Here is a 22183-nt window from a genome sequence, read left to right on the forward strand (position 1 = left end):
CTGTATGGGCCAGTCCTTCACTTATTAACAACTTCAAAGCCTTTGCCAGAATTTTAAATTTTAAATAATAGTGGAAGCAAGTTAAGTCAGCTGGTATTCACTGAGTACCTACTATGTGTCTGGTTCTGTGCTTGCCACCTTAGGGATTACAAGAGCAGTGTAAGATTCACCTTCTGCTCTGAAGGGATGTACCGTCTTGTGGGAGCCGCACTGTATGCAAAAATGAAGTAATAAGAAAGCAATGATATTTAACTGGGGTAACACCCCTTTCGTTGATTGGGTGTGCTTCCTCCTACATAGTCATTTACATGAGAAATAATATTTAAAATGGTAGATATGTGACTGAGGAATTTGTGTCTTTCTAAATTTTTTGTCTAAAACCATGTCTGGAAACATGTAATTTTCTCCTATCTTTATTACCGTGCCAACCATTATCTTTAAAAGAATTAACATCTAGGCAAATGTGAACTTGCAGCAACTTTCATGTAAACTTTATATTTCTGCTCTATCCGTTATTTGAAAAGTATTTTAAAGTGATTTCCAGTATTTGGAACAGAATTAGGTTATTCTGATATGCTTCAGTGAGAAACACTGGTTTTAGTGATATTGTGTTTTCTTGTCACCAAACTGACTAATTTGTGAACTGATAATTTGATGTTATGCTACAAAAAGAAACAAAGATAACAGATATCTTTGATAATGGATAAGACACTTCATTTTGAAAAAAGTGTTTTTTTTTTCATTCTCTTCTCCACTTTCTAACACATGCACTCACATACACAAAAACTACAATTTAAAAACGCCCATATTATGACTGATCAAAATGCTGATGGTCAGATATTTCTTTCCCATTTTGTCTTTAATTTCTTTGTAAAAAGAAAAATCATCAAAAAGCCTATTACTATCAACTTTCCTTTTCTATTTTACCCTAACCCCAAAACCAATCTCAAATCAAGAAATAAATCTTTGGACATATAGTACATTCCTCTGATTTTGCAAGCTTCCACTGGAAAGTTTCTTTTCTGCAGCCATATTCCTGTTTGAGGGAGTTCCTGTTTTCATAGGAGAAAATCTCAGTGTTGGCCATGAGTATGCAGTGAGAGGCAAATGTAGACGTAGAAGCCACTGTGCTCTGCCTCAAACTGAAAGGCTCCATGCCCCATGCCCCCAAAACTAGATCTTTATCTATGCACAGAAAGGCGTCAGCATCAGCCAGCCTCCCCATCTACTAACATGGACTTGTCTGTAGGTTGGAACCTGACGACTACAACCTGCTACAGACTCTGAAGCTGTTGTTGTGGTGTGTGTGTTGAGGAATGTCTAGAGTAAACATATCAAGGCCAAATATTTATTCATTCATTGTTCAGATGTGTAAGGAACACCTACCATGAGCCAGTGTCTTTGCTGGGTGATATAAATACAGCAGTGAACAAAATGGACAAGAATCCCTGCCCTCATGGAGCTTACATTTTAATTGGGGAAGACAGATTATCAACAGATATATAAGTGAATAAATAGTTGGTCAGATGGTGATAAGTGTTGTGGGCTAATAAAGCAGAAAAGGGGTAAAGAGGTGCCAGGAGTTGGGAGTTACAGTTTCAGAGAGTGAACAGGGTGAGCTCCACTGGGAAGGTGGCCTTTGCGCAAAGACTTAAGATGGTGAAGGAATAAGCCATGTGTTAGTAGGTAGAAGAGCATTCCTGGCAGCCAGACAATTTTAAGTCCCAAGATGGGAATGTTCCTGGCATGTTGGAAGAGCATCACAGAGGTCAGCATGGGTGCAGCTGAGTGAGCGAGGTGAAGAGGGATTAACTTAGATGTGGGTGTGTGCTAGGGCAGGGAAGACCTTGTAGGTCCCTGGAGGCCATTGTCAGGACCCTGGCTCTAACTCTGTGTGAGCTGGGCAAAGGGAGCTGTTGTAGGGTTTTGAGAAAAAGAACGATTTGACTGAATTTTTTTCAGGAATAATCCCTGAGTGGAGACTGGACAGTAGACTGGACAGGGGGAAGAGCAGGGAATCCAGCTAGAGGCTCTTGCAGGAATCCAGGGGAGAGATGATGGTGGTTTGGATTAGTATGGAAGTGGTGGAGGTGGTGAGAAGTAGTTGGATTCTGGATATGTTTTAAAAGTAAATCCAACAGCATTTTCTGGCACATTAGATGCTGAGTGAGAAAGAGGAGTCAGGGATGACTTTGAGGCTTTTGGCCTGAGGAGCTGGAAGGATGGCATGACCACTTACTAAGCTCTGAGCCAGAAATGGAAACTGTGGAGTGACCACTTAGGAAATGCATTTCTTACCCTCGATCTGGATCTCTGGAGTGGGAGACTCATATCCACATGGTGCTTCCACCTGACAATGCTGTCTGTCACATGGACGGGAGGGATTGAGGGGTTGGAGTAGAGCATTTTTGGGTCTGTGCGCCATTCACATCCACCTGACAATGGGTGTCTAAGAGCATACCACTGGCCTTCAGATTTGGTGCCACCATGCCAAAAATGTACTTTCTGGAAAAAACATACCAGTTTGCTTTTCAGTTCTTCTTTCTGCTAGTGTCTAACCTGAGTGAAGCATTCTTGAGATTGATGATTAAGAGTATTGAATAAACTCTACCAGGATGTATGATATATCATTTAGCACCTGAAGTCCTTGAAAGAAAATTTGCAAAGCTACATCAGCTTGAAGTATTGTAGACTCAGTAGGAAAACTAAGTAGTTCTTTTGGGTTCCGTTCAGAGCTCTAAGTAAGGGTTGAGGGAAGTTTAAAAGGAATTAAGCCATTGACTAAAGTGCTCAACAGTGACAATCCCCTTTCCCCCAAGGGTATTATAGGAATTTTATTTTAGTTCCTGTCTCAGAGTCATATATCTGTCATGTGATTGGCCACCCAAGAAACCAGCAGAAGGCTTCATCAGATAGTGTTGGGGAGATATATGACTTTGACTGCCTCTAAGATGGATTCTCATTCCATGTGATTCACTGGGAGACCTGGGAACACCTAAATGAGGATTCCTTCTTCTGTGCTAAGAAAATACTCTGTGATTTAAAAGCACAAATGTGTAAAAGGGCATGGACAGATAATTTAACAGATAGCCTTCCACAGCCCTGAGTAATTTAAATCATCTCCACTGGATTAGCAATTCCAAGACAATTTTTATCCCACTGAACTGGCCACAAAATAAATTAGGTACCTAAAAAGAAGCTTCTTGAGATCAAAGACTTTTTCGATAAAATACCTCCACAGAGCCTCTTTATAGGGCTCTGCACACAGTGAACAATGAAGAAATGTGCACTGAATAAATACTGAGAATTTCTATTACCATTATTAGAATGGATTAAATATTTCAGGCAGATTTTTTGTTGTTGTTAATGAAATTGATACCTGGACCAAGGCATTCAAAGAAAATATGATTTTACTTAGTGAGTAATATTAAGCACTTTCATTTATAAAAATATAACTTTATTCCCATGGTTCTTTCAACATTGAAAGTACACATTTCCTATCGAGAGTGTTCGGTGGGTTTGGGTTCAGGACGTACCCGCTCCGCCGGCGGCCCCAAAGCAGGGCGGCCGTGGGTACACTCACTGCCCGGACAGCTCATTGAAAGCTGCCTTGACTCAGAGAAGACAGCAGTTCACACAGGCATTTGGGTTCTGGAAGCAATTCCTATGTTATTTTCTTTTTAAAAAAGTCATATTATAAATGTAATACAGCTCCAAAAAGAGTGCCTTTCCATCCACTGTGGGCCTTTCAAAAGAGCCTGAAGGAACGCCTGTGTCGACAGATCGCATCCGCAAAAAGGAATGAGGTTCCCTAAAGCTTCCAGTGGGGGATTAGCTCCTGCAGAGTGTAAAGACCTTAGTGTATTCATATTCGTTTCAGAGGAAATTAAAAAAAATCCTGGGAATAAATGTTAAACAAGTCTTCCTGCTGCTTTTTCAGTCTCAGCATATGAAGCTGAGGTGGCAGAATGTGAACCTTGATGGCAACAGGGGAGTTGCTGCACTGGAGTAAACCCTGCCTGGAGGAGTCCTGCCTTTTTATTTTGATTTTAAAGAGCAGAAAATAAAAAGGGGGACCTCTGCACGGTGCCCCTCACCCCCACCGTTCCACCAACAGCGAGAAACTAGGTCAGAGTCAGGAAGGCCCTACTCAAGCCCTTAGTGGTGACCTTTAGAAGATAATGTATAGTTCAGTCCATAAGACCATCTGTGCAGGGCCCCAGGGGAAGCATTGTGATGGGTGCAAAAACCCAGGCCCTGTCCTGGAGGAGCTCAGTCTACAAGAGAACACATAAGCACATAACCACGATATCAAACACTGTGCAGATGCTGTGTGAGGTGGCCACAGCAGAGAGCTTGAGCTCGGGGCTGTCAGGCTCTCTAAGTCATTCAGCTGGGAGGAGTCAAGGTTCCAGGCCTCTTGTGTACAGTGCAAAGCTGGGATTGGCTTAGAACCAGGAACCAAAAGATACTATCCTGTCCCTGAATGGGGAATAGAAAAATGCTGCCCTCAAGCCAGTAAGCTAAGGAACTGTCCATCTTGGGGCATTGGTGAAAACGAAGTCACACTCTAAAACCTAGCCCTAGCCATAGGATGTTATGAGGCTTGATTTTGCACTACTTTCCAGCTATGGAAACCCTGAGCCAGGAAACTAATATAAAAATTGGTCTAGAGCTGTTGAAACCTGTAGGTTCCTAGAAGAAGAAAGAAGTCACTCCCCAGGGATGCTTCTGACTCTTCTACAAGACTCCAACAAGAAGGTGTTGACAGAGACAAATGACAAAGGTCTCAGGGAAAGTCACAGTTATGAGAGATTTGACTTTTTGCGTGCTGTAGGATATTGTGGTGTGCTGCCTCAAGCCCAGCTTTGCTACTGGATGGAGGTGCTCATTCCGACTGTTTGTGGGAGTGTAGGGGGCTGACATCTTGGATGAGTTGTTTCCAGGAATTACCTTTAGCCCACTTGAACCACCTCGCCCTTGGTCATACTTCCTCCCACAGTAGCCCATGTCCAATGACTGGTCAATGTGGGGTGTATAAAGGACTGGTTCCCTTGCCTCAAACCAGGACAACCCTAAAGGACATTCATTCCATCCAGCTCCAGAGCTGTTAAACTCCTCCCTCAGCCCAGTGCTGCTTGCCTCACTTCCCAACAGGTGTTGATCCTGAGAGCAATCCCCAAACCCCAAATCCCCATTTCAGAGTCTGTTTCCTGTGTGACCTAATTTGAGACAGGTACTCCCAGATTTCCATTTTCAATCCAGACCTCTTTACTGAGCCCCAGACTCCTCTCCAGCTGTCTTGGCAACATCTTCACTTCCGTGTCTCACATGCATCTCCAACCAAACCTGTGTAAAACTAAAACCACTCTATTCACTCCCACTAACTGCCTCTCCCATCTTTCAGCAGCTGTCACTCCCAATCATCCAATTGCTCTGTCGAGAAACCTTGACACCTCACTCTTGCTCACCCTTCTATCCAATCAGCCACCAAGTCCTGTTGATTGCATATTCTTAATGCATTTCTTCACTTCATTTCTGCTGCCACCTGACTAGTGTCACCATCCACTCTGGCTTGGACCCCTGCGGTAGCCTTCTGCATGACTTCACACTTTCTTTCTTTAGTTCATGGTGGCCAGAGTGAAGTTTCAACCACTTGCTTATTTTATTGTTTCAGTTTATTCACTTGTTTTGTTAATAGGTAGCACTGTCCCATAGACCAAAATGCAGAAAGTACTGTGGACATATAAGTCTAGTCTCCTTCCAAGATGCCATCAGTAATGTTGGCAGATTCTCAGGTATTCTTTCAGAGATAATTTTTACCTATTTGAGCATCTAATCATATTCCCCCTTTTATTCTCTGGCTGTCATTCTCCCACATGTGTATGTAGCACACTGTATACACTGTTCTGTACTTTGTTTCTTTATTTACCGATACAGAGTGATGATGCCTTTAAAGCATAAATCTGATCATCTCACACCCAAGCTTAAAATCTTTTTTTGGCTTGCCATTACTCTTTGCTAAATCCCCAGTTCCTTAATATGGTAGCCTATGGGTCACATAGAGTCTCCAGAAACATTTTCTACAGCCCATATAGCATTTTACAAGATTAGATTCCAAACATCTCTAGACTGGCCATGCCCTGTTCAGAATGTTACCACCCCCACCATCCTCTGTTGCGTTAACCTGCCTCCCATCATCCCGTCAGATATTTCCGTGGCCTGTCCATCTCCCACAGGCATTGGCAATTGTGCTGCCTTCCTCTCCAGCCTCGGCTGCAGCCCGTCTCCTCTTCTCTCTCTGGCCACATTGCATTTTTTTCCATTCCTTTAGTGTCCTGAGCTCCTTCCTACCTCAGCATGGCACAAGACTCTATGGCAAAGCTGCCGATATTCCATCTTTTTGCATTGCCTTTTCCTCCCTTTGCACTTGAATGATGTCCGTGTACCCCTCAGGAACTCAGATTCTCTCATACCCCAAGTTTAGCCATCCCTGATTTATCATTTCCTGATATCCTCTCTTTTCTCTAACAGCACTTACCACACTTGTCTTAACTGTATTTTGTCAATTCTAAAATTTATGGGGTTTTTTTTACATTTTAATCTTTCTGAAACTGGTGTCTTGCAATTAATGGTGACTTATAATTATAATGGTGAAATTAATGGAATGTTACATTTGATGAAACTGAGTAAATATTTATCTGTAAAAACATCAGCTTAATATCTATCTTTCCCACTAGAGTTTATGTGCCAGAGGGCAGTGACTATGGTTTTCCTGATCCCCTTATATCCATGGTGCCTAGCACAGGGTCAGGCATGTAATAGATGCTCAGCAACTATTTGTGGACTGAATGAATGAATGAGGAAGGGGTAAACTGAACTTTGTTTTATAGATCCTGAATTTGCCTCTCTCAATATTTTAACTGTCCAAATTTCATGAGTTCATGTTCTTCCTTGACTGTATCCTTTAAGGCTTTGAGAGTTTGCCCTCTTCCCCTTAATCTTTGCGTTTCCAAACTGAAGAGATTGACTAGCTCAATATTGCTTCTTGCAGAAACCACTTCATCTTTTTGGTCATTTTAATAACCCATCTCTGCACCTTTTGCCATTGTCTATGTTGTCTTTCTTGTGTTGGGATGAAATTTCTTGTCCTTTTTCTGAAAATTTCTTGTGTTTAGTTTATACCTTTAATGGCCATAGTCAGTGAGGCAAATATTTAGGAAGAATAATCTTGCGTGTCTCCTAAAAAGTGCTGCTTTAAATTTTTTTTAGGAGATAGAGTCTTACTCTGTCACCCAGGCTGGAGTGCAGTGGCATGATCATATACAATAGAGCATTGTAAACTATCGTCACCATACTGATCTATCAAACACTAGATCTTATTTCTTCTACCAAATTGTAAATGTCTACCCATGAATCAATCTCTCTTTATCCCTACTCCCCTGTCACCCACACATTCTTTTGTTTTAATATAAAAGGTTATGTGACCTTAACAATTTTTTAGAATTAATCAGTTAGGTTACTTTTTTTTTTTTGAGACAGAGTTTCACTCTTGTTACCCAGGCTGGAGTGCAATGGCACGGTCTCGGCTCACCGCAACCTCTGCCTCCCAGGTTCAAGTGATTCTTCTGCCCCAGCCTCCCAAGTAGCTGGGATTACGGGCATGTGCCACCACGCCTGGCTAATTTTGTATTTTTAGTAGAGACAGGGTTTCTCCATGTTGGTCAGGCTGGTCTTGAACTCCTGACCTCAGGTGATCTGCTCGCATCGGCCTCCCAAAGTGCTGGGATTACAGGCCTGAGCTACCGTGCCCGGCTCAGTTAGGTTACTTTCTAGGAGTGTAAGTCAGAGCTCAGCATCTATCATCTACACTTAGAGTATTATTTGTACTATTTACCCCCAGAAGCATTTTATTCCTTTTCCTACAGTGAAGCAGCTGGTCAGTGTTTCCCGCTCTCTTGCATGTTGATGACATCTTCATTCTATGGTTTTTCTCACCGTGCATTACTTCCTGTTAGTCTGAAATTGCCTGGCCTGTGAAAGCTTAGTGTTACCTAAAACCTTGTGGGCTTCCCTGTGCCTTGCCTCTTCTGGATTAGTAATGAAAGGGCCAAACAAGAAGGTTCTACCCCAATCTCTGACAATGCTGCTGTTTTTATGTTTTATTTTAAAAAATGCCAGAACATGGCAAAACATTCCTTCTTGTCTTTCAGTGCCTATTTAAAAAGTAACAATCTGTGTGCCATAAAATATTTTTTAAGTGTAAAAACTGTCCACAAATTCTATATTGATTATATTCTTTTGCCCCAGAACTGAAATATACATAAATATTTGTATATAGAATAAAGACATACATACAAACATATGTACGTAGGTGTATATAAGTATAGGTATAACCTAAGTATATATAACGTGTATATTTATGTATATAATACACACAAAACAATGTACTAGCTGTAAAAACGTCCTTTAAATTTTGAAACACAGCTATTGAGCAGGCATGCTATGAGTGTATGGTCAGAAAAAAAAATTCTGTCTTATAAGTCTGAAAGCTAAAACTTGCCACCTGGATGTGTCCTTAAGTGAATGTGTGACCCAGGGTAAGTTACTGGACCTTCATGGGACTCGGCTTTTGTCATTTGTGACAGGAGAAGGTAGGATTAGATCAGTGATTCTCAGCCCTGATTTCACTTTAGAAGCAGTTGGGGAACTTTAAAAAATGTAGATGCCCAGGCCCTATGGAGAGATTTTAAAGATTCTCCTGTGTGAGTCTAATGTGCAGTAGCCAAGGTTAAGAACTGTCAACTAGACAAATGCTAGGCTCTTTCTAGGTCTGCAAGTCTCTTGCTTTACTTTTCTTTCCTAAGATAGTATGGGCTATGCTGACGGAGCGCTGCAGACAGAGCTAGTCCTCTGGTTGGATTTGCTTAACACATGTGATTCTACAGAATGTTCTCAGTTGAAGAGTGCTTAGGCAGCACACTTACCCCTTTCTGTGCCCACACATGGCATCTCCCTGTCCACTTGAGCACAGAGCTTCGTGGTAGTCATAGTCCCCTACCATTGAGGATGCCTGCGTCTTCGTGCCATGTAGCATTCTCAGCGATGGTCTGTGGCAGGGCATGAGGAGTGCTCCCAGGTCATGTGTTTCCTGCCACGCAGCCTTGAACTGGTAGCCAGTGGCCATAGTCTGCATTATTTTGTTACTTGCTATCACAGTCTTTTTGCCAATATCCTTTTCAAAATTTTTGGTCTCTAATTTCATTGTCTTGACCACCTGGTAACTTTAATCTCTCAGCCTTGAAATGACCCATAGATATAGTAGTTAAAATAAAAAAAGAAGAATTTTTAAGCCTATTAGGTTCTAATCACTTCTGGACCTATGAAATGACCAGCAAATAGTTTATAAATATTATTAACTCACTAATGTCTTAATAAAAAGAACAACAAATTCTATATATATTATTAGATTTATCTCCTGAGAAGTATTTCTTCTAGTTCTCTCCCCACTTCCACTGCCACCACCCCAGTTTAGGGCCATCTCCCTCACAGCTGTCGCTTCTCCTTCTATAATAAAAATGGTAGTTGCTGTTCATGGTAGGCCCTATAGTAAGTACTTTCATTGATGTATTGAAACCTTGTAAAAGGGGACTTTAAAGATGAGGATGCTAAGGCTCATAGGGCCGAACATCTATTTAGTGTCAATCATAGGTCAAGCTCTTTACTAAATGCTGTCTCTATATTATGTCATTCAGTCCTGAGAGTGACTATTTTACATTATACCAGGGACCAAACCACGGATTTAGATGTTCCATACTTGCCCAAGGCTAGTAAATAGTGGAGTTAAAACCTCAGCCATCTCAGCCACCACACCATGCTGCTATTATTTTTAGAAGCATTAGTACCACTGTCCTCATTTTATAGATGGAATAACTGTGGCCCAGAGCTATTGAATAGTTTGCCTAAGACCACTAAGCTAATAAGAGGCAGAGGCAGGATTTGAACCTAGGTCTTTCAGATTCCAAAGCCCAAGTCACAAGCACCACACTTGGTTGCCTCCTACTCTTTCCTTATCCACTTGCATCCCATCTATAAATCAGGTCTCTCTCAAGCCCTTCCTGAACACTGATTCTATTTTTCTTGCTATCCCTCTGCTCAGGAATAGTCTGTGTCTACTTCCTAGGTCTGAAATATCTTATTTATTTGGACTTTTAAGGCCCTCTGAGGTCTCCTTCTGACCCCCAATCCTTATTCCTAGAGTGACCAGATTCCATGCCCTGCTCAGTCAGCCCGTCTCCCTTACTGCATGCTAGACTCCTCCTGCCTCCTCTCACCTGCATGCTAGACTTCTCCTGCCTCCAGGTGTCTTTCATCTCGTTCCCTTCATCTCTTCAAATAGCTTTTCCTGGATACCTATCCTGTGCTGCCAAAATCTGGAGGAAAGCCTGAAATTCTCCAGCAGTCAAGCTGAATCCATTTTCTCTGCACTGCTCAGGGCTACCCTCTCTGGGCAACATCCCCTGCTCACTCCGTCTCCCTTGCTGTGCCTCCCATCTAAACTCCCTCCAGGCATAGGTGCAGTGTGGTGCTCACTATGGACTCCTGTATGTCTCAAGTCATAAGTGAACTCCATGAGGGCAAAGGCCATGTAAAACAATCCTGAGCATATAGTTGCTTAATAAGTAGGCATCAGATGAGTTATTAATCTGTGATAATAGTTTTTCCCCTCAAATCAGATGGTTTGTTATGTTAATTCTGCATCCAGAAACACAAATTTTTAAAATGTTGATTTATTTGATTTTTTTAAAGTATGTGTTATTGTGCTTATTTTAAAGGCTAATAAAACTGTTCTTCTAAACTATTGCTATTCTCCTAGTAAATGTCCCTTCAACGGTAATGGAAGCCATGTGCAGACAAGACACCCTGCAGCCCTTCAACAAAAGCAGCAAACTCGCCCCTACCACCCAGCAGCGCTCCGTTGTTTTCCCCCAGACTCCATGCAGCAGGAACTTCTCTCTTCTGGATAAGTCTGGGCCCATTGAATCAGGATTTAATCAAATCAACGTGAAAAACCAGCGAGTCCTTGCGAGCCCAACTTCCACAAGCCAGCTCCACTCGGAGTTCAGTGACTGGCATCTTTGGAAATGTGGGCAGTGCTTTAAGACTTTCACCCAGCGGATCCTCTTACAGATGCACGTGTGCACGCAGAACCCCGACAGGTAACCCTGACTCTCACTGCTGACAGTGTATTTGCTTAGTGAGACCCACTGCTTGCCTTCCCGCCAACTTCTGAGCACCTCCACAGGGGAAGCCCTGTGATAAGTGGTGTCTGCAATTCTGGAAGGTCAGAGAGAAATGCGAGACCACTGCTTGACTTTCTTGCATATAAGGGCTGCACAGACAGGTTGGTGGCTGCAGAGAGGAATTTGCACTTGCCTTCCAAACAGTTCTACCCAAGCCTAAAAGGGAGAGAAATAGAAGGAATGTTTATGAATATCATAGGTGGAAAAATGAGGTCAGGATAATTAGAATCTTCTCTGTCTTCCAAAGATAATATAGCTGGCTGCTCTGCTGCTGTCACAGTCATTTCAGGGTTCACCTCCAGTGTGCCGTGGGTATGAACTTAATTAAGTACTAAGAGGTAATGAATTGGAATTTTTTGCTTAGTACTATTTTTCTTCAGAGCATGCAAACCCATAAATCCTGCAAAGCTGTCAAAAGGAAATACCTACTCTGCTAGTGATGTGGAGGAAAACAGATGCCACTTATTCAATAAACTAATATCCACACAGAAGAAAAATGTTGACTAGATACCTCAGAGTCAAAGTTGGTTTGAAAGTTTGTCAATAAAGAATTTTATGGCCATGAACTGAGGATGAAATTTAGCTGAACAAGTGAATTAAAATTTCAGGTACTCTGACGAGTGGCACAGTAGATATAATGGAACTATTATTTACGAATCAAAACTGGTTTATTTGACAGTTTTGATAGCTGGGAGCACAAAAGACAAAAATCAAATTAATTCAATAAGAAAGGATTGCTTGTGTTTTTAATCTCTCCTTCATGTTCTATGAAAACTTGATTAAAACCCAAGTATCTAAAAATAGCATTCAAAATGCACTTTGAATATAAAAGCAGAAGATAATTTTTGAAGCTAGGGTAAGAGACTTGGAAGCAGGGCTCTTGGGTTATTTTCTTAATTTTGCCACTAATTTAAGCAAGCCACTTGGCTCTCCTCGCCTAATAATGTACACCCAGCTCTTCCCTCCCAGCTCTGTAGGATACACAGTGTGCCTAGAAAACCCAAGCAGAGGTGGGGAGGATGGAGGTGGGGGGAGAGGGAGTGGATATTTTGTAAAATAATAAGAATCAATTACAGGATACATGTGCACATTACACATGCATACATTTTTATTTGTGCTGTTGGAAAAACTACTTTCTTAGCATCAACATTGCTGTAGCTAATTAATGTTGAAACATTAATTAGGGTTGTTAAGGCAGCTATGTCTTCAAAATCTTTATTTTCAATAGGTGAGCCCCCTGGTGAGAATATCAACAGACTTCTCTACATCTTAGTACTATTGGTGTAGAGGTGATACAAAAGTTAAAAATGTTTTCCTCATTCAGAAAAAATTTCTTTTTTCAAAATTTGCTTTCCTTGCAAGTATACGTAGAACCTCAAGATATGTCTCTTATAAGTTTGCAAAGCATTTTAGTAGTCTTTAAAATACAAAAGATGCATTAAAATCTGATTATAAACTTGCTTTTTAAATAGAGTGAATTCAGATGTTTGGATCTATTATTTGCAAAGGTTCATTATAGTCATAATAACTAATTATGCCAGGTAAAATAAAATAATAGTTGACGAATTTCTGGATAGTAGAACTTTAAAAGTTTAGCTTTGAGGATGAGATGAGATGAGTTTATGCTGAATGCCATATAAAGCAATGAAACTATTTCATGGTAAGTAGATACTGAAACAGACTGTTTTGTCTGATCTCAGTTACACTTAGAAAATCATATGTGTGGGGCTGGGCGCAGTGGCTCACGCCTGTAATCCCAGCACTTTGGGAGGCCGAGGCGGGCGGATCATGAGGTCAGGAGATCCAGACCATCCTGGCTAACATGGTGAAACCCTGTCTCTACTAAAAACACAAAAAAATTAGCCGGGCGTGGTGGCGGGCACCTGTAGTCCCAGCTACTCAGGACGCTGAGGCAGGAGAATGGTGTGAACCCGGGAGCTGGAGCTTGCAGTGAGCCGAGATCGCGCCTCTGCACTCCAGCCTGGGCGACAGAGTGAGACTCCATCTCAAAAAAAAAAAAAAAAAAAAAAAAAAAATCAAATGTATGTGTTATGATGTCTGTCCTGTAAAATAATAATGTCATAATTTGTAATATACTTATGTATATTATGTATATTATCAGAAAAAATACCTGAAAAACTAGAAAGCTTACATATTCAAAATACATTTCAGTGGGAGATTGTTAGGTCTATACTGATTCCAAGCTGATTTAGAGTTATTGGCAAAAATCTAGGCGGCATGAGACTCCTGTCTTATCATGGACCCTGATGGGCTTATTTGATTCAGATGTCCAAGTGTGGAATTGCCAGCCTTTCCAGATGAGGTGAAGTAATGGGCTTGTTATCTGGGAAGGTGCCAGAGTGGGATTAAATTACTGAAGCAGTGGGTTCTTTCCCTGCACTTTGTTGGTAAAGACTTGAGAGGTGTTCACCATCAGTCTTGAATAAGTTAAAATAAAAAATTACTTCAAAAGATCAGTTCCTTTATAAGCAAAGTAATAAAGTACAATGTTTCTTAGTAATGATGAGGAAATGCTTGAATTACATCATCACATCTGAGTTGACTGTTGAAGATAAGCGGAAATAGAGGGAGATATCCAGTCACTTGGACCCCCTAGTTTCATTCTAGTTACATAATTTGCTTTTAGTATAAAGGGCTGGAATGGCTCATTTCTGTTCAGGAACCCAGAATGCTCTGTTTGTACCAGAAAGTTTGGAGGTAAGAGATACTCTCCATAATTTCTTAACCACACGGGTGAATTGCTAAATGGAAAAAATATACAGAACTATAATGGAACATCAGATTTGTTCATGACAGTAGCTATGTTTGGAACCTTTTTATGGTTATTATCCACATGGATTACAACTGCTGAATACAGGTTGAGTATCCCTTGTCCAAAATTCTTGGGACCAGAAGAGTTTTTGATTTTGGGTTGTTTTGGATTTGGGATGTTTGTATTATACTCACTGGGTTAGCATGCCAAATCTGAAAATCTGAAATCTGAAATGCACCAATGAGCATTTCCTTTGAGCAACATGTTGCTGTTCATAAAATTTTGGATTTTGGAGCATTTTGGATTTTCATATTTGGGATGCTCAACCTGTATACATATATTCTTTAGTGATTGATTCCATAGATCAGCTGGCCTTTAGTCTTTAGCAATATATGCCCATTCAGCCATTTACAGTGAAAAGGCTGAATAGTTAGAATGCATTTTCCTTGCTCAAAAAACTCAAAAGCTTTATTTTGATAGGAAAATCTTGCTAGAACCAGGTACAAGAAAGGCAAGAAAGGGGGACACAGGAGAGAAAGCCAGAAGGTAAAACAGGTTTGAGTTTCAAAGAAGTCCAAATTTGAAACAGGCCCTTGAATCTGAGGTCCAAATGATTTTTTATTCAATGGACTGAATATTTGGCCATGAAACCCCAGATATTTGAACCTCCATCCAAGAGACGTTGTGTCTGTATTCATGAGCTTTTTCATGTGAGGTACCATCAAAAGACTATGCCTTGATATAAAGGAAAGAAATCCGTAGATCCTCAGGGATCCCAGCCTCACCATTTATTTTATTTTATTTTATTTTATTTTATTTTTTACCACTGCATTATTCACATTTAACACAGAAAAAAAAAAATCTGTCTGACCTGGCAAAGTAGAAATCAACACTAAATACAAAAAACACACCCATGAGGGTCCAGGAACCACGGAATTATTATTTCTTGATTTTGTTCTGTTAAGCAAAATGAAAATCTCTTCCTCCTTTTTCCCAGGCTACTGACTTTTTCTTTTCCTGAATAAATTCGAAGAGAAGAAGCTGTTGGAATCTAAATCAACCAAAATTTTGTTCAGGGACTTTATAAACATTTGGGGTTTTGCATAAGTTTATTGCCTAGGCCAAAGTACCTTTTCTTGCTTTTGCTCGAACCAGGAGTTAGAAATCCCTTTTCTCTTCTGTTTTTCTGCTGCAGAAACTCTCAACACTCCCATTGGGGCAGTATGGTGGTGGGGGGTATGCTCCAGAAAGGGGTAAGCAAAGCCTTCAATCACAATGGATTGTTTTCTGACAAGTATGTTCTCTTTTATTTTCTGCAGAAAGTGTCTTTATAATGCTTATTTTTATTTTGCATCCCTTTTCTTTTCCTTTCTCCTTTTTGACTGTTTGTGCCACATGGGGCAAGCCTGCCTTCAGCCTCCTGGGCACACCATCACCTATTCACATTTGTGTTTTAAGTATCATTGTTTGTAAGAGATGTGGTGGGATCAGAGGGTAAAATGACATTAGAAGGGGCGCTCTGATAGGAGGGCCTGGAGAGAATTCATCCATAATAGTTTCTTAGAATATATCAGTATTCTTGTGTCCCACTTCTTCCCTATCCCTCAAGTGTGAAGTTTATCTTCTTTCTAGCTCTGATGTTCTTTGGGCTGTTTGGTCTTGCACTTCTGTCACTGTCCTGAAATATTTTTCTCCTTATGTAGAACTAAGTTCTTTTCTCACTCCACCCAGCCAGCAGTGACCTAAGTAATCTCCCTTTGAAGTCTTGAGAGATTTGCACTTGAGCTGGCTGATGTTGAGCAAGGAGAGATTGTGGCCTCAACTGAACAAGTTTTGTCCTGGAGGCCATGGAAGAAAAAATCAAAGCAGGATTAATATTTTTAAGCCAAACCATACTTAATTTTGTTAAATGTTTCATCCTTTTCCCATGTATACACCAAACCAATTACAGATTAAAAGCAGATGAATTGCACATTTTACCAGAGTTATCTTTGGCAAAGGAGGTGCCAGTGACCAGGAGTGCCAGGAGATGTGCAAGATTGTCTCTCTGCCTTCTTTCTGCTTAAACATTTACCAGTATTGATATATGCCAACTAAATCTAACCAGGTGTTTTCTGTTCTTCAGTTCTTTCTTTCTTAAGGAGCACCTTTCTGTTTTTTCATCAAGCTGGATATTTCTGTGTCAGAACTAGCCATACAAAGCTATTTACATTTAAATTAATCCAAATTAAGTAAAATAGTACTTCAGTTTCTCAGGCGCACTAGCCACACATGAAGTGTGCAGTAGTTGCATGTGGCTCATGGCTCCAGTATTGGGTAGCTCACATACAGAACAGCTCCATCGTTAGACAACACTACTACAGATCTCAAATGGTAAAAAAAAAAAAAAAAAAAAAAAAAAAAAAAAAAAAAAACCACAAGCTACTTGTGGTTGTGAGATACTGTCCTTTTGTGAGGCATACTGATTGCCTTTGCTTTGAGAAGAGTGGAGTGCTGTATGTCTATGATGATTTAGAGAGAATAAAGTGCTTTAAAAAGGAGATTTTGGGACTGGGCGCAGTGGCTCGCACCTGTAATCCCAACACTTTGGGAGGCCAAGTCAGGCAGATCACTTGAGCCCAGGAGTTTGAGACCAGCCTGGGCAACCTGGTGAAACCCCATCTCTACAAAAAATATAAAAATTAGCTGGGCATGGTGGCACATGCCTGTAGTCCCAGCTACTCAGGAGGCTGAGAGGTGGAAGGATCACTTGAGCACAGGAGTTTGAGGCTGCAGTGAACCACGATCATGCCACTGTACTCCAGCCTGGGCAACAGAGCGAGACCCTGTCTCAAAAAATTAAAAAAATTAAAGAAGATTTCCATTTAGTTGTGCAATGTCATGAGATCCTGGAAAGAGTAAAGCTAAACCCAGCACTCAAGAATGTCAGTCCTTAAGAGTGTCTCTGAGTATGACACATCGAGGGAGGCAGAACTTCAGAATTGATTATATCCAAAAGTTTAATAAGTCTTACCTTTTGGCCAGACCTTGGAAAATTAATGGGAATGTTGGTTGTCAGAATAAAAAGCTGAGTAATGACAATTAATTGTGTGCTCCAAAGGCCCTTTGGCTGTATATTGAGAGATGTGGAGTTAGGATGTGCTAATTGAAACATGCAAACATAGTCTTAACTCCTGTGGCCAGTTGTCCCAAAAGAAGTTGTGATGCCTGAGATTCCAAAGTGATGATAATGTTTCCTAAGCTCTGCTGTTGGGCCTGAAGATTTAATTTTTGAATGTATTCCTATGTCCCTGGATGAAACCCTAGGCACATAATCAATTTTAAAATTACTTTTTGATCATTTTCTTTTATTCATATTTTAAGGAAATATTGAAAATACAAGAAAAGGGGGTTTAAAGGAATCTTGTCTACTTACAGTGTAACTTCTGTACTTTCTAAGGGCTAACTTTCTATAAATTTCTAGGCTGAAAGAGACACTGTTATTATAGTGGCAGGTGAGGTACATCTTTCAGTTCTAAATTCTATACAGAATCAGCCTCTGCAAAGGTGAATGTGACCAGGTATTCTAAAATCTTATTTTTCAATGTACCTAAGAACGAAGGAATATTGCTTTGCTTTTAGAGATTAACTAAAACAAGGTTTGGTCCTATATTTTGGTACTAGATTTTCTTACTCTGAATTCTCAATTTTTTACCAATGCATTTAAATTTTCCATATTCCAATGAGCATGTACACACACACAGAACCATAGAAAGCTCCATGTATAGGAAGCTGACTTGTAGACGTGATGGAGAATAGAGATCATATTGGTGATGCTGTATCTTGGGAGGCAGTGTATTGTACAGGTTTCCTGGGTGATGCACATTCGTCAATTACCTGAAAGCAAGAACAAGCATGAGATGCAAGAGATCATCATCTTCAGTCCATTCCCCTTACCAGGCAGATGAGAAAACAGGTCAGGGAAGTTGAGTGGCTTGTCCAAATGCCACAGCTAATCAGAGTCAGGGGCCCTATCTCTCTCGTTCTAGCCTCTTCTGTTCAGTCAAACTGAGTTCTGCGAAGTTTTAAAAACTGTGCCATAGGTCACTGCATCCGTAGCATATGCCTCTCAAGCCAGTGCCAGGCAAAGGTGATGTTTTAGAATCCGATTTGCCTTCCATTGACGTTACTTTGATATAAGAATTCAACATAAGCCTCTCTGTGGTCATTTCTGCTCTCCTGTGTGTAAATCTTTACCACCGTGAACTATTAACATAAAAAGGATGGATTGACTTCTGACTGTGAGAAATAAATCACCCCAACTTTTGACAGCAGAGTTAGAAAAAAAAGAAAAGATTAATTGGTTTTATTTAGTGGCTTATTGTTTATTGTGACAGCCATCAAAAATAGATAACCAGAGGCTAATAAATGTTAATGGTCCCTTCACTATTAGAAAAATCAATTGTCAGTGGATATAGGATATATTAATATATTATTTTGTTTATAATCTTCAATAACACTTAAGAAAATTCAACCCTGAAGAATTATTTTTTCAGGAACCCTTTAAGGTTAATGTTTACCACAAAGAACAGATTCGGCAGGAGGACATTTTCATCTACGTATAATTTTAATCGCTTTCAAAGGATTATTTTATAATTATAATAAAATGCATATGTAATTTGGCAAGATTGATAAACTCCTTACCAAAGACTTTTTATATATTTATTTGAAACTTGTTTGAGAGCAGTTAGATTTCTAAATGTAAGTAATTAAAATTGTATAGTATTGAGTTATTGACCAATCCTTGGCTGTTAATCAAGCTAAAAAATTCTACAATCAGGGCTCAGTGTGCTGAAGCCTGGTAAAATAACAGTATTTGTGTTCAGTGAGGCAAGTAGCCACAATTAAGCAGTTCACTTGACAAATGAGAGGGTACACTTTATTTTGCACTTAATTGAATTGTTGTACATGCTCAGTCACCATTGTCTCCTGGCCCTTCATTTTGGTTTCTGGTCATTGGAGCTTATGCATTTGTTAAAGGTTGAGCAATTAAGTCTGCTTTCACCATTGGTTTCTAAATGCAGCCAGAAATGTCTGGCTCATAAGCCAGGGCTTAGTGAATGCTGTTAATATCCCTCACAACAGATTATTAATTATCTGAACAAAAATTTTGATAAACAAATTAGAATCCTGTCAAGGAATGATATGAAATAGCTTTGAATAGGGAAAACTCCCTGGGTTTTATATCACTCACCAGATTCTGCTTAAGTAAGCAGAAGAACTTCTGTAGAGAAGACAGAATTTTAATCTATTTTATGAAAACCAAAATTGATTTACTTCTCGTGAGCTGGGAAGAATGTGCTCTGATAATCTTACTAATTATCAGGTATTTGTCACCACTTCCTTCCATTTGCTTTTGCATCAGTCATCCTTCTGCAAGCACAGTGACATCCCATCATTTCTGTGCTGCTGAAAATCATGCCTTGCTGCCAGATTCAACTGGGGAGATGATGTTCAAGAGAAAGATCTGATGGATAAATATTTGGAGGAGGGAATAGTAGGTAGAAGGCAGGATATCTTTGACAAAGAGACACATCTGGGTGTACATCTGTGTTCATCTGTGCAATACCAGTGATTATGCTATAAGTCTACCACAGTTTAATATCCGTTAAAACACACATGTAACTTGCTGACTTGCCTGTATGTTTACCTGGTACTTAGGATAAGGTCCAAACATCCTAGAACGGCCTTAGTTTCAAGAGCTTGTGTCCCGGGAGGACAGTTTATCCTCAGTTTTCTGAACTAACAGAGATAATAGCAACTGCCTTCTCTGTCCCAGGGGATTATCATAAAGATTAAACTGGATAACTGATTTTAAAGCACTTTAAAAAGATAAAAGTGCCATGGAAGCATAAGAGACAATTATATATTTTCTCTTGTAACAGTTTGCTTAATGAAGTCTGTACTTTCACTACTTACAAAAGTACCCTAACATTTGCCTGGGGGAAGACAAAAATAAGAAAGTAGGGGTTTCCAAAATGGTATGATTAGTACTGGAAAGGGATATTCATTCAGGAATTGATGTGTCTCAGCAGCTTTGTGAATTTTGTTCCTGTAGCAACAAGTAAAGTAGTGGGAATCCAGTGGCCAAAGCTCTATGCCCTGTCTTAGAAACTGAGAAAATGTCACCAATAAGTTTTGGCCCCTTGTCATATGATTCTGACTTCCACTGACCAACGTAGAAAATAATGACCAGACAGTCTGTTTATTTGTTTCAGACCCTACCAATGCGGCCACTGCTCCCAGTCCTTTTCCCAACCTTCGGAACTGAGGAACCACGTGGTCACTCACTCTAGTGACCGGCCTTTCAAGTGCGGCTACTGTGGTCGTGCCTTTGCCGGGGCCACCACCCTCAACAACCACATCCGAACCCACACTGGAGAAAAGCCCTTCAAGTAAGTAGTGGCTAGCCCTCCACCCTCTCTTTCTCTTAGCCTTTCCCAAGAGCCAGCAGATGCATCAGCACAGTGCTGCCTGGCTTAGCCAGCTGGCAAAGGCTACTTGGAAGGCCAGTGTCCAGGCTGCAAACGAATCTCTCCTTGTTTAATGACTGACATTTGAAAAAATGAAGTCAGGAAACCTATGCACTGGTCCTGGCTCAAGTTGCCAACCTTGGTCATGAGACAAATCTTCTGGGTCTGTTTTCTCATCATTAAAATAAAGAGGTAGGAGTAAATGATTTTAATATTTTTTTCAGTCCCTGATGATATGTACTTCTGGAATTTTATCTAGGAGCCACACAGAGCTCCTGTGGCCATCAGCAAGCCTTATGATCATCAGAAAGGTGACCACAAGTTTAGAACATCAGAATAATCCCCTCTTGGAGAACTTGAACCCTTCAGGATTCTGATGAAATATATCCTCCTCTTTCCTATGTGTTAAAGAGTTTGAACCTATTATAGCAGCCAACTTGTGACTTTTCAGTGTATACTTTGGACTTTAGAATTACCATGTTGGTGAAAAAAGAAAAACAAAACCTAACCCAGAGTACATTGACTTTTTGAGGATTCAGGGAATGTGGAAAGAGATGGAATTGAATTCTAAGGGCTTTGGCAAGATAATGGCATCTGAGCAAGAGAGTGTGTTTCTACACATGGCACACTTATCCAAATGATGGACCTCTGAATCCATGCAAGATGGTCTGTTCATTCACTTATTCACTCATTCATTCATTTACTCATTCTGGTATGTATGTGTTCATTCATTCAGCTGGTATTTACCAAGTACGTACTTTTTTGCTAGGCACCCTGGTAGGTACAAGAGATACAAAGGTGAATGACATTTAGCTGTTCCTCCTTTTCTCCATCTTTGAAAACCTCAAAGTCTAAGGGGAAGCCCAATTAGTAAATGTATTATAGGGTGAAAAGTACAATAGTAAGACATGTATGTATGATGTTTCACAGTAGCACAGAAATGGAGTAATCAATGCTATCTGGAAATGATGTTTGAGATACATTTTGAAGGATGAGTAGGAGCTTTCTAGACATACGGGCCATGGGGGAAGGTATTTCGGGCTGTCCAAACAGCAGGTGGAAAGGCCTGAGAGTGTGAGTCGGCATGCATGGTTGGTTGGTGTTCTCAGAGCAGTTTTTATGGTCTGTGTGATGAACTCTTTTCAGTTCAACCCTCTTACAGCTCTCTTCACTCATTTGCTATACTGGCTTTTTCTGTTTGAGAAGGAGAATTAAAAGAACAGAGTTACCCCCTTATGTACCTTCTGTAGGACAAGATCAAGCAAGAGAGGAAATGATTCAGGCAGTAGGAGACTAATCCGCCTGCTCAGCCTCAGCCAAGAAGTCTTCCCAGAGCCTCATTACCCAGGATTTTCCATCCAGACCTGCTGTCGTGGCGCACTTTGTGCTCAGCCTGAGGCCAGGCTCAGCTTGGGAAACAGAGTCCTGTGGTCTGGGTCCTGCCTTCCTCTCTGTCTGCCAGTGACGGGAGAAGTTCATAAAAGATGGTCATTGTCCCTCTTCTCCTCAATAATTAGTTACTTTATTCAGCATTCTTAACTATTGTCCAACATAGTTTAATTTATGGTGTTAATAATCAAAATAGTGATAATTTT

General features: G+C 40.5%; 1 protein-coding gene across 1 annotated transcript in view; it reads left to right on the forward strand.

Moving 5' to 3' along the window:
• PRDM6 (PR/SET domain 6) overlaps positions 1-22183 on the forward strand; it is a 108143-nt gene that overhangs the window by 73695 nt on the left and 12265 nt on the right. The window contains exons 6-7 of the mRNA XM_054488291.1: positions 10877-11219; positions 20334-20510. Coding sequence (XP_054344266.1) covers positions 10877-11219; positions 20334-20510 — 520 coding nt within the window. The remainder of the gene's footprint in view (positions 1-10876; positions 11220-20333; positions 20511-22183) is intronic.

This window comes from Pongo pygmaeus, chromosome 4 (genome assembly GCF_028885625.2).
Source record: "Pongo pygmaeus isolate AG05252 chromosome 4, NHGRI_mPonPyg2-v2.0_pri, whole genome shotgun sequence".
Classification (NCBI taxonomy): domain Eukaryota; kingdom Metazoa; phylum Chordata; class Mammalia; order Primates; family Hominidae; genus Pongo; species Pongo pygmaeus.